At 41.0% G+C, this 12,181-nt stretch overlaps 1 protein-coding gene across 2 annotated transcripts; it reads left to right on the forward strand.

The window, feature by feature from the left end:
• The first annotated feature begins 321 nt into the window (after positions 1–321).
• On the forward strand, positions 322–11,116 carry STEAP1 (STEAP family member 1). 2 transcript variants are annotated; one of them, XM_065629994.1, is made up of 5 exons: positions 322–470; positions 3,805–3,909; positions 6,063–6,575; positions 8,152–8,316; positions 10,054–11,116. In XM_065629994.1, exons 2-5 carry the CDS (start codon positions 3,817–3,819, stop codon positions 10,309–10,311), a joined length of 1,029 nt encoding a protein of 342 aa, XP_065486066.1. In that variant the 5' UTR covers positions 322–470; positions 3,805–3,816; the 3' UTR covers positions 10,312–11,116. The 2 variants fall into 2 exon arrangements, with proteins under 2 accessions (XP_065486066.1, XP_065486065.1); XM_065629993.1 differs by lacking the exon at positions 322–470 and adding an exon at positions 593–795.
• Positions 11,117–12,181: the final 1,065 nt, after the last annotated feature.

Below are 12,181 nucleotides of genomic sequence, written 5' to 3' on the forward strand. Positions count from 1 at the left end.
TTGTCCCGCCGAGGCCCCAGCAGACCCGCGGCCGGACGCTTCTTGGGGCGGCCGGCTCGGGCACCGCGGCGCCGGGCGGTGCCGGAGGGGAGACCCCGAGGCCACGCCGTTCCGCCGCTCTCCGCTGCCCGCCGCGGCTCGGAACGGAGGACGGGACACCGGCTCGCACCCCGGCGGCGCGGAGGGGAGCGGGATGGGCGCGGAAGGCGGGGCCGGGAGGGGAGGTGGAGGCAGCGGCCGGGCCCCCTTGGCCGCTCCCCTCCTCAGAGTCCGGCAGACGCTCCGCGGCTGACCTGGGTGCGCCTTCACCGACAGAGCCGCGGCGCGGCCGGGCAGCGGCGCCCGCACAGCCGCCGCCGGGGGCTGACCCCTACGGACGGAGCCGAGCCGGGGCCGCCGCTGCCGCCAACCCCCGCGGCGGGGGCTCCGGCCCTGGGCGGGAAGCAGAGGCAGCGGGGCCGGCGGCCGAGGTGGGTGAGCCCGGGGCGGCCGTTGGCGGGTGAGCCCGGGGCGGCGTTCGCGTGCGCCCGCGTGGCCGGGCTGCGGCCGGGTTCCGGCGCGGGGCCCCGCCCGCCCCGCGGCCGCCGGGCCGGGCCGGGCCAGGACAGGTGCCCCCGGAGGGCCCGGCCTCCCCCGGGCAGCGGCGCGAAGCGGCCGGGCGTCGTGCTGGCAGCCCACCCGGCCCTGGCCCGGGCGCGCTCTGAGCGAGGGCAGACGCCGAGCGGCGCTCTCCTGCTCCAACCCCCCGCGTTTCACTAAGTTTTCCGCAGCGCTCAGCAGGATGTTTGAAGAGCGGTGAGTGATTTACTCGTGTCCCGGGTGCTCACACGGCCGTGGCCGCTGCAGCAGGCACTGAACAGCGGGACAGTTATCCCTGCCGCTTTCCCGCTGTCATTTTCCGATGGCGCCAAGGGAGCGAGATGTGGTCACTACCCCGTGCCGCTCCCATCACCTCATCGTTATAATCACCGCCTGTTTATTTTACCCAGTTTTCTTTTTCCGTGGAGCCAGCCCTGAAACCCTTTACTCAGGGAAACCTCTCGCCGACTTTGGGTGACGTTTTCTCGGGGTAATGCCTGCACAGTGCGGATCCCCGTTGGCTCAGTGGTAGAATGAGCCTGTTTTCTCAGTACAAAATGCAGTAGCGCACTCACAGCGATGGAAACTTGGCGTTGTGTAGCTGGACATCCTCTGTCCTCATTCACAGCTGCCACCCAGAGCAGCAGGGGTGTGCACTGAGCATGGACATTGCTGCAACTGTTTTCTTTCATAACAATTGTGATTTAGATCGGGCTACAACCGATTAGTTTCTGTCTCTCACAGGACTCCTAAATTTTTTTTCTTCAGATGTATTCCAAAAAGACACATGCTGTAGATTACTCCTATCTGGCAATTCACAAGGCACTGAATAGTAGAATTATAAGTGTCTTGTATTTTGGGTTTTCCCAGAGTATTACTGTGCTTTGTTATTGGGCGTACCCAAGAAATAATTTTATGTTAACTCTGGTATCAGAAGCCAAGTGGACTATTATAATTTGGCACTTGTGTTTCCTTGTATGCAGTTGCATGGCTATAACCCATATTTGCACAGACGAGCACACGCATTCATTCACACATACTTTATTTTTTCTTTCCATTTTGTTTTCTGCTGAATAAACCATTAATGCTGTATTTAACATTTTATTAAACATTATTTCCTGAAAGAACCAATGAATCAGCTTTTAGGATCAGCAACTGGCATTCTAGCTCATGGATTTTTTTTTTTCACATCATGATATCATTTACTGCATCCTCATCAATACAAACCTTTAGCTAGAAACTATTACTGGACTGTTCATTTCTAAATTTTCTAAATTTAGCACAAGAATCAAGTGAGTCAAGTTCTTCCCAATCTAAAACAGACTTCTGGATCCCCAAGATAGTGTGGTGGCCAGAAGAGGAGAGTTGCAAAGTTCTTGGGATCATTGTGTAAGCTCATGTAGATTGGTGGTGTTAACAATTGAAAGCTCAATGGAGATCAGTACAGAAAAACAAAACAAGCAAACAACAACAACAAAACTAAAAAGCAGCAAAGATCTGAGCCACAAGCTGTTTTAACAATTTTAAGAAACACTCATTACCTAAAAGAGAAAAAAGTCAGCCTATCAGTTTACATCCTTTTTTTTTTCCACACCAAACTTTAAAAATTAGAGGGTAGGCCTCAAAAACAGTGTGACTGCTCCTCTGAGTTCTTTTAAAAATAAAGCTGAAGCTCACTGCATTTGTTATCAATTTTTTCCAGGTAAGTACCTTGTCGTGAGTTCTGTTTGTAAACTATTCTCTGCCATTGTAACAGCTAGAAATACAGTGTATTAAAACATATAGAAGTAGAAACTAGTCTTGGGACTGCAGGAGCTGAGGTTTTATGAAGATATCTGATACCCCAAAACTTGTGATAAAAACACTGAGACTAGCCCTAGGAATAGGGGGAAAAATAGAAATGTGCTTTCAGCAGCCTGTGCTTTCTTGTGTGCAGGATATACAAACCATCCATTAGCTGGTGTGGGTAAGGGTTAACAGCCTGACCTTCAGACAGAAGCTCTTGTTGACCCTACTCTGCAACACTTGGCTGAAAGGTTATGCCCAAAGGGAGAGCTTGCTAGCAGGAGGGAAAAATCCGAAGCGAAATACCTAGTAAAAGAATACTTCTGTTTCAGGAGTCTGGTGGCCTGGCAGAAAGCAAAGTCCCACAGCAGGCAGTACAAGACTGTAGGACTCATCCACTAAGGGGAATCAGACACAGTAAAAAAAGAACAATTGTCAAGTCCGACTTGTCCATACAATTTCCCAAAAGGCTTATGGATATAAAAGAATCATTAGTTAGCAAAACAGTTTCATATCTAGTAATTCAGCTGTTTGGTAGGAAGGTAAATGGAGGAGCTCTCTGGTCATCTCTGGCTTAAAGGTACCACAGAAAGTCACACTGTGCTTTGGCACCTTGAGCTCCCAGTGGTGTGGTGTGGGTTCCTCCTCTCCTGCAGTGTGTGACTGATGCACACATGGGAAGTCCTTGTTGCAGGGTCCTTGCAGTCCTTTTAGTTATTTTGTAGCCTTCAAGATACTGTCTTTCCTGCTATCCTAGGATTTTTAGAAACATCTGTTTATCCATTCTCTTCCTTTTTTTTTTTTCTTGGCTTCTGATTTCTTGTAGTCCTTAATACCTTCAAACCGTTTCTGCCAGTATTAATACTTGTGAGTGGCCAGTATTGCCAGTGTACCTTGGAACATCATGAGTGAAGCTCCAGCTGGAGTTTCCTGACAGTCTCGAAGGGAGAATACACCTCTAAAGCCATGGAGTGACTGTCAGGTAGACCAATACTAAAACCTAAAAAGTATTAGGAACAATACATTTGCATGGGCTTCTTGCATCAGCAAGTCTCATGAACTTACCAAAATCCACTTTGGATCATTTTGCAAGTTATTTCTGTAAGTTGTTTCAAACTTATTTGTTGTTATTTAAGAATTTTCCACCTGAATTAATGCCTTCATTCCACTGGCGACATGGGCGTTTAGCTTAAATATTATTTTTCATCAGTGATTTTGTTCTGTTGATTCATATCCTCTCCTAGTCTCCGCTTTACTTGAAAAACAAGCTGAGCTTTTCTGTTCTCTTCTCAGAGGACAGACTTTCCTTTCCCTAGGTTATTGTACCTTCTCTGGCAAATGGGTGGAGGAGAGGGAAGAAAACATTTTGAGTGAAAATAGGCCTCAAAGTTCCAGTAGGGCATTTCAAAACCTGTTTTACAACCTGTGTTTGTTTTGCAGGGAGTTTCCGCAATGGAAAAGAGGGAAGGTGATAATCATGCCATTGATCAGAGTGCAGGTCAGAGCATCGTGCCGAAAAGAACTACAGGAAACCTTAGCAATTTGGTAATGTCTCTGTAAAAAAGTAGCTCATATGTCACACAGAATATTTCAGTCTTTATTTGGTTTTGTCCAGAAATGCCATGTTCTGAATACACTGACGTATCATCATACTTATAAAGTCTTGTCACAATATTGACATGAAAAGATAAAAAGATAAAGATCATCTAATTCAATTTAATCACAGTCCATGCAAAAAAATACACAAAGTTTGGGCCAGCAAAAAACTATTTGAGGTTAGTTGTTAGTTGCATTTTACCACCTGAGCAAATCACTGTAGAAATAATTTGGGATTTTTATACGGGAATATAAAATTTGTCTTCAGAGAAGTCTTCATAACTGCCACATTGCATTTGATAAGTTTTCCACATCACACAAAAAGGTCCAGAAAAAAAATCCACTCCAACAGCATTTGCTTCTGTGACTCCTGATGCACAGAAGTGTTCAAGCTACAACTCTCTATTCTAATGTAAACTGTTTCACAGGCTGTGAAATACTGAATTAGGCTGTACAGGCTCTCTTCACGAAACAGGTATCTCTAGGTGAAACTTCGTGCAGATGCGAATCTCAGTTTGTATATTTCATACCAACTTCTGATTCTGCAATGCATGGACTACACTCTACTTCACAGATTAGAGAATAAATTACTTAGGCTACACCTTTGCTATTGCAAAGAAATGTTTTTATCATCAGATAAACATATATTAGCCATTCAGCTAAAAAATCCTAATGAAGACCATGCCCTTTAATGTTACTGTGAGGTACTGTACGCAAGTCAGTCAGACGTGGTGGGAGACAAACAAGCTACCTTGTTTCCATTTAGGATTTTAAAGCAAGATAGCAGTGTACACTTTTTATCTCTGTGTGAAAACAAAACGCAACACCTACATATAATTGAAGACAAACACAAGACTTGCACCCACTTACCGTTGCATGATCGACGTGTAGTACCTTATTTGAATTGGCCCCTTAATGAGCTTCAATGTAAAATTTTATTCTTAAGAATAAGCCAGAAAATGTTGCTGAGATAGGAACATCTCCTGTAGTCTAGCAGAATGCTAACTTAAAACTTTCAAACTACTAATATTTGCCTTCTGCAGAACGGACAGTGCCATTTCGTTTTCTGGAGATCTGGACATCTGTCACATTAGCCACTCTAAAGCTGAGTCTTTGCAGTATTAGTTCAGTTTTACTTTATATTTCATTGGAATATTAAATGACTTATGTGTTTATTACCTAATGGTATCAGTTCTCAGTTTTCCACCCCTGGACAACTGTCTGCTGCATCAAGTGCAATGTCCTTCTGTTGGTACACATATTTTCATTTTATATGTCTACTGATCATGTACCTCCTCCATGAACTATAAACATGGGACAATCTTTAAATATATTATCTCAGTGTAAAACAGTTTATAATATTACACTAAAATTTTGTACTAGCTTATCTCCTTCTAAAGTCTGTGACAAGATCTTCTGTAAGACTACAATCAAGTCATACCTACTTGGCAGCAGAAAATTCAGCTTTTTAAACTGAAGTGACTCAGTTTCACAAGGTTACATAAAAGTTAAGAGGACACTATTACATTTGTGAAGGAGAGGAAGAAGACCATTGGACTTGATGCTGGAGTTGACAGATGTGCAGCTGGTCTAATACGCTGGATCCCAAACATTTCTACTTACATCCTTATTCCCCCAATTAAATGTCATTAAAACAGCAGTGACTGAATGAAATATTTTATTGTCTTGACTCTGGGTTCTGTTGTTGTGCGTATTATTTGGGCTACATCAGTAAGTCTGTCACTGAAATTTGACATTTGAAATCTGTAGCTCGTATCATAAGAAGCTGTAACAATGCTTCACATAATGTAATCTATTTTCTCTTACAGTGTAGTTAACTTCTTTGAATTAAAATCTATTTTGAAATCACCACAGGTAATGAATGAAGAAGGCAAAATCTATGCTAAAAGTGCCTCACTCAACTACTGACTATGCTGTTTGAAATGTTATGTTTTCAAGCTACCTTGTCTTTAATAGTGTGTATGTTTTGTATATGGTTTCAGTGCAGTATGGTGGAATAGCCATGACGGCAAATACTGTTATTATTGAAGTTTTTAATCTTCTCTTGAACTCACATGGTATTTAATTTTTGTCCTTTCCAGAATGTGGATATGCAAGTCACCAATCCATCAGAAGCAGCTGCACTTTTTACTTTACATCAAGCACACCATTTTGGTGAGTTCGAACTCTCTCGAGAACAACACCGCAAGCAGGATCTGTTCCCCAAGTGGCACTTGCCAATGAAGATAGCATCTGTGATCTCATTATTAACATTTATTTACACTTCTATGAGAGATGTCATATATCCTTTTATAACCAGAAAGGAAAATGTTTTCTATAAAATTCCAATCCTCGTCATAAACAAAGTTTTACCAGTGGTTTCAATTACCCTTTTAGCACTAGTATATTTACCAGGAATATTAGCTGCTGGTTTCCAGCTGTACTTTGGCACCAAGTATAAAAGGTTTCCCCAGTGGCTGGATAGATGGATGTTATCAAGAAAGCAATTTGGACTTCTCAGTTTCTTCTTCGCTGCAATGCACGCCTGCTATAGCCTGTGCTATCCAATGAGAAGATCATACAGATACAAGCTGCTGAACTGGGCATTCCAGCAGGTATGATGGGCATGCAAATGACAGCCTTCCTGTATTCAGAAAATCCTTGGTTTGGTCATTCAAGTAACTCTGGATGAGGGGAAAGCCATTTTCTTTGCCGTAGTTTGATTTTGAAACAGATCCTCACAGAGCACTGTTAAGAGCTGGAGCAGGACCTAGTTGTTAAAGCATGTAATAGAGAGTCAAGAGTCATCACAGCTGTGCCAGTGTGAATTAAATAACTCATTTTTGTCATGTGGGATTTTTTATCTCTCTGTAAAATGCACATAATTATACCTGCCTCACAGGAACATTTAAGTCTTTGGGACACTATTAATTTAGCATGGATTAGTCTTCTCTGCACCAGTGGAATCTAACTGCAAAAACTGATCTCACACACCATTTTTAGACATCTTTGTAAAGTGAATTAGCCAGCAATGAAAGAGGGCTGAGCTAAATCACAATGATCTGTATTTGCAACAAACTAAATTTATGAATTCTGGTGGCTCCACAATTGGGCTGATGCACTAACTTGTTAAAAGATAGAATTTCAATCATGCTTCTGAGTCATGGGAAACAATTGGCTGCAAGGCTCTCAAGATCCTCTGGGACCAGAGCAGGGGTGTTAAACTCATTTTCACTGGGGGCGACATCAGCCTCGTGCTTGCCTTCAAAGGGCTGAATGCCATTTTAGGACACTCCTAAAACCGCGAGGCTGATGTGGTCCCCAGTGAAAATTAGTTTGACACCCCGGTACTAGAAAGTTCCTAATACTTGCATATAGTCTTGAGTGCCATGAGTATTGCAGTATAAGGACTATTCCAATATAAAGTATAGACTGCAAATGTACATTTTTATATCCCTCAAAGTCTGATCCAGGGTTTTATTATAAACACAGTATGATGTTAGCACCTTCTTAAGAATTCTGTAAACAGTTGAACTACCTGTTGAAAACTCTGAAATAAGCCTTACAAGTAATCTGACTTCAATGGATTACCATAAATTTCCTTGAGATTCTAGTCCTCAAGACAAAGAAGCTATCATATGTGGGGCATATTGCACCATAGTGATCACTAGCAGCATCAAAGGGCTGTTGACATCAGTTTATTAAAATCACAACCTTTTCATCCATACCAACCACTGTATTCAGTGCAGCTGAATGTACCAAGTTGTTGCTTTTAAAAAAAATAGAGCTAAACAGCTGTCTTGGCAGGGTACCATCATTAAGAATGCCTGCTGAATTAGGTCCCTAAAATAGTGCTGTTAATAAATTTCCTGTTGTTATAATCTCCCAGATATGGTATTTAGCCATAGATGGAATTTTTTTGTCAAAGAACAAGATTTCTCCTGCTGTGAAGTGAGGCTAACCAGCCTCAGAACCCATCCCTCCTGGGCCAAGATGCTGATGAAGGGTAAATTCTTCTCACTTAAAGCCCAGCTTTGCTCTGCAGAGACTAGTAAAGACTTTGTCATCAGAAGTAAATAGCAGTTACATTCAGAGACATTCAAACAAAGATACTGTGTTTCTTGGCTTGTTTCCTGAATATCATGGTGAAAATAGCTGCATTTCACACAAATGGCTGGGTTCTTTTGGCAGGTCAAACAAAAAAAAGAAAATGCCTGGATTGAACATGATGTTTGGAGAATGGAGATCTACGTGTCTCTAGGAATCCTGGGACTTGCTTTGCTGGCCTTGTTGGCAATAACATCAATCCCATCTGTCAGTCTCTCTTTGACTTGGAGAGAGTTCCACTACATTCAGGTACACATAAGTGTCATTATTGTGTGTCATCAGTCCTCATTTGTAGGACTGTATGTTATCAATTAAGACTGTTAGGAGCTAGAAATATCAAACACAGAGGAGTTGGTGAAAACAATCTCAAAGTTTGTTCTGTACTCTTTGTTAATTGCTTTGCAAGAAATGTTCATTTCATTTGATGGTTTATCAGGAGAAAAGGCTGTCATGTTCAGGGTATAAAGTGGGAAGAAAGACAACTCTAAACCACTTTTTTGTTCCTCTGACTCCATGACCAGCAGCAGTTGTCCCTTCAGGACCAGTTCTTGAATTAAAGACCTCTGGTGCTGAAGGCATTTAAATCATCTTCTGGGCACCTTATGTTTCAGGAATGCCCTGTGTTCTGCTGAATTCGGAGTAGGTGGTACCGAAGCACACAATGCTGTTGCTTGTTGCTCCCTTGGAACTGTTCTGGCAATTCTTTACTGCCTGAGCAGTAGTATCAGGTGACTGGGAAGTCCAGGAGAAGGCTTCTGTCCAATAATACATGCAAAGATCTTCCATCTGCAGCATTATTAGCTTCATAACCACCTCCAAAAAGGTGTATTCTGAAACAGAGACATCTTAGAACAGATGCATAATCAAATCCAGTCAGATGTGCTTGTTTCATTCAGCCGAGTATCTGGTGTGCTCTCAGTTCTCCTGTATTATACGCAGTAATAATCAGGGGTGGTTCTGCTGACATCAACATACTAGAGTTAAGCAAGTGCTGAATTAGGACCCCAAACATCAAAATCTGAAAATTCAGTGGCCTACTAAGTATTTAGCATTTGAAAATTTTACCTGAATTTGAAAAGTAGCTCTGAAATGTATCTCTTCCTGCAATTAGTGATTTGAAAATCTGCCCACTGTATAAAGTGAATAATTTGTAAGAAAAGTTTTCAACTCTACAGAAAAGAATCTGTACGGACAGTTCTAGCGCATGATTGCTTTCAGTATTCAGTTAGCATGGTGAATAAACTCAGAAGAGTAATACTAATCTATTGGATTAGTTTTGTAAACAAGTAACGTTTATACTTGATAATCAGATTCTGTAGATACAGCACTTGGAAAGGCAGTGTGTGACTTCACTGATGACTAATTCCATTTTTCTAACAATAGCAAGATTGCTATGCAACAGGAAACTCAAAATTACTAGTAGCTCTAGCATAAAATTTATTTCACTCCTGAATTTCATAGACATCCTAAGCCAAATCTATCACTTTAAGTGGACTGTAAATGGACTGAAAGACTTCAGTCTCCTACTTTCCTACTTTTTGTCATAAACTTACTAGAGTTTCTGATTTTAATTGACCTTATTTTTTTCTTTGCAAACAATTAAGCCATTTATAAATATGCTTTTGAACTCATAATAATTTATCACAGAAATAAAGGATACAGATGGCATCTATAAACTGAGATACTGAGAATGGACTCTTTTTCAAGAATAGCCTGTGATCCGTGATCTGTTCTGTATATTAGCTAAGTATCATAGCAATAGCTGAAAAATGTGCCTCATCTGCTTCCTCTTATGGTGGCATAGAGGGGTACAGTTGGGGTCTTGAATTATAGTTCTTAAATTTTAGTTCAAAGCAAATAGTCTTATTTTCTTTGATTTAAGTGTGTTGGTTAAGGCCCTTCCTGATTTCCATATTTGCGTAACAGAGTACTCTTTTTGTCAAGTTGTAAAAAATAAATAGCTTACTATTTTCTTTCTCTTTTCAGAGCAAGATGGGATATTTAGCTCTGCTGCTATGCACTGTTCATGCACTGGTGTTTGCTTGGAATAAGTGGGTTGATGTTAACCAATTTATCTGGTACACACCACCTTCATTTATGGTAGCAGTTTTTCTTCCTATTGTAGTTCTGCTTTGTAAATGCATACTGCTCCTCCCATGTTTTAGGAAGAGGATAAAAAAGATCAGATGTGGTTGGGAAGCTAACACACAAACCAATCAAACCAGCATGACTTCCAGACTGTAGATCAAATATGGACTTTTCCTGTCTATGTATGTAAATATGCTCAAGGCCATGAAATATTCACTCGCGAGCTCTGTTTTTGTAGTTTCCATGGATGTTTCTTTTTTCATTTTGACTTCAGGAGTACAGGATTCTGCACCTTTGCTAAGACAGAAGGTGGAAACATTCATTTTATGCTTTAATCTGTTCAGTGTTCTGGTATTTGATCATTTCTTTCTTCTGACTCACTGCTTTTAAAATCCAAGGGCTTCATTGCCTCCATCGTAATTCTTTTGTAGGCAAAAGCAATCGTAAATCAGTGCTCCAGATGACCACAGAAAGTAAATAAATTATTACACCACAGAACCCAGGAATGCTTTCTGCTTCCCACAGCCATGTTTGTACCTTCATTAAATCTCAGTATTATAATGGGACAATACAACTAGAGCATTTATCATCCCATTCTCCCTTATCACCTGCATCCTACATTTCATTCTCCGGAACAGGGACCTTGGCACATGAGCCAGACAGAAAGTATGTGTTCCCACCAGGTCTTGAACTTAGACAATTGGGCAAGCAGAACCGCAGGGAACTTTACAAGGTAAATCTCTCCTGAGGCTGGAGCACAGTCTAAAAAAAGAGATTTTAGACTCAGATCACCATCTTATACAGGACTAGGTGTGTCTCTGTTTACCGAAAACGATAAAACATTTCCCATTTTTTATGCCATGAGCATGTTCTTTTGTTTCAGATGCTGGAAATTTTCCATGCTTTTGACCTAAGCCTGCAGCCCTTGACGTGCTATACTTTATTCACACAAATTATTCCAGTGGGATAACTCACCTAAGGTAAATGTGTTTTTCTGTTTACACTAGGGCCAGCACAATTGTGTGACTGGAAGAAAAACATTAAAAATAGGCATTTGAATCTTGACACTGATTTGGTGAAATTTTCATGTAAAACAGCTTCTGAATGAAATTGCTTTTACAAAAATTTTCATATAAGCTAATTAAACCTCACTTTCTTTATGTTGCATAGGCCTGGCTGAATGTTTTAAATGAATAATTCATTTTTTAGTATCTATTCTTAAATATGTTATGCAGTAGTTAATATTTTCACTCAGTATCAGGAATATTTCTGCCAGTCTCCCTGCATGAGTTGACTATGACATGGACTGATAATGCCACCTATTGCTGGGATCATCTGAATGAAAGTTGTAATTGTTAGTGGCTCTGGTATTAAAACAAACAGGAAAACAATGTATGCATAAAAAAACATGTAATACGTGGTGCTAATGATTCTGTAGCTAATAGTTCTGTTGTGCATTTGTGGACTTGGTACACTGAGCATAAATAACAAACAAACTAAATAGCTACAGGGATAATACATTTTGTATTTTCCTGGTTATAACTCCATTCAATTATTGCAACTTAAAAGTTAATATTTGCACTTAATATAGTACTGTGAAAATAACTGGAGACATGGTGGCCTGTATAATAGAGACTGAAGAGAAATGAGTGGCATTGTGTATCGAATCAGTAATGCATGACAGAGGCAAACACTCTAAAATGCAGGAAGCTGGTCTGCAATGTTAACCTAAGAAATTTCTAACAGAACAGGAAAAGTGTGGTTGTTAATGCATTAGTATTTACATTTTTATAAATGAAATAAATCTTTTAGAAGTTCTATTAGGGATAAAGAATAATATTTGCCAAAGGCTTATTCAGAATATTACCTGCACTTTGTTGCCCAGAGTCATAAAAAAATAATACAATTATTTTTCTAATGGAACATGTTGAGGCAAGTGCAATAATAAAGAAATCCCTTTGTCTTCTGTATTGTCCACTAGCTACCCAAAAAGTGTGTTCAAACTTACTACTTAGAGCAAAGCTGA

The sequence above is a fragment of the Caloenas nicobarica genome, chromosome 2 (genome assembly GCF_036013445.1).
Source record: "Caloenas nicobarica isolate bCalNic1 chromosome 2, bCalNic1.hap1, whole genome shotgun sequence".
Lineage (NCBI taxonomy): Eukaryota > Metazoa > Chordata > Aves > Columbiformes > Columbidae > Caloenas > Caloenas nicobarica.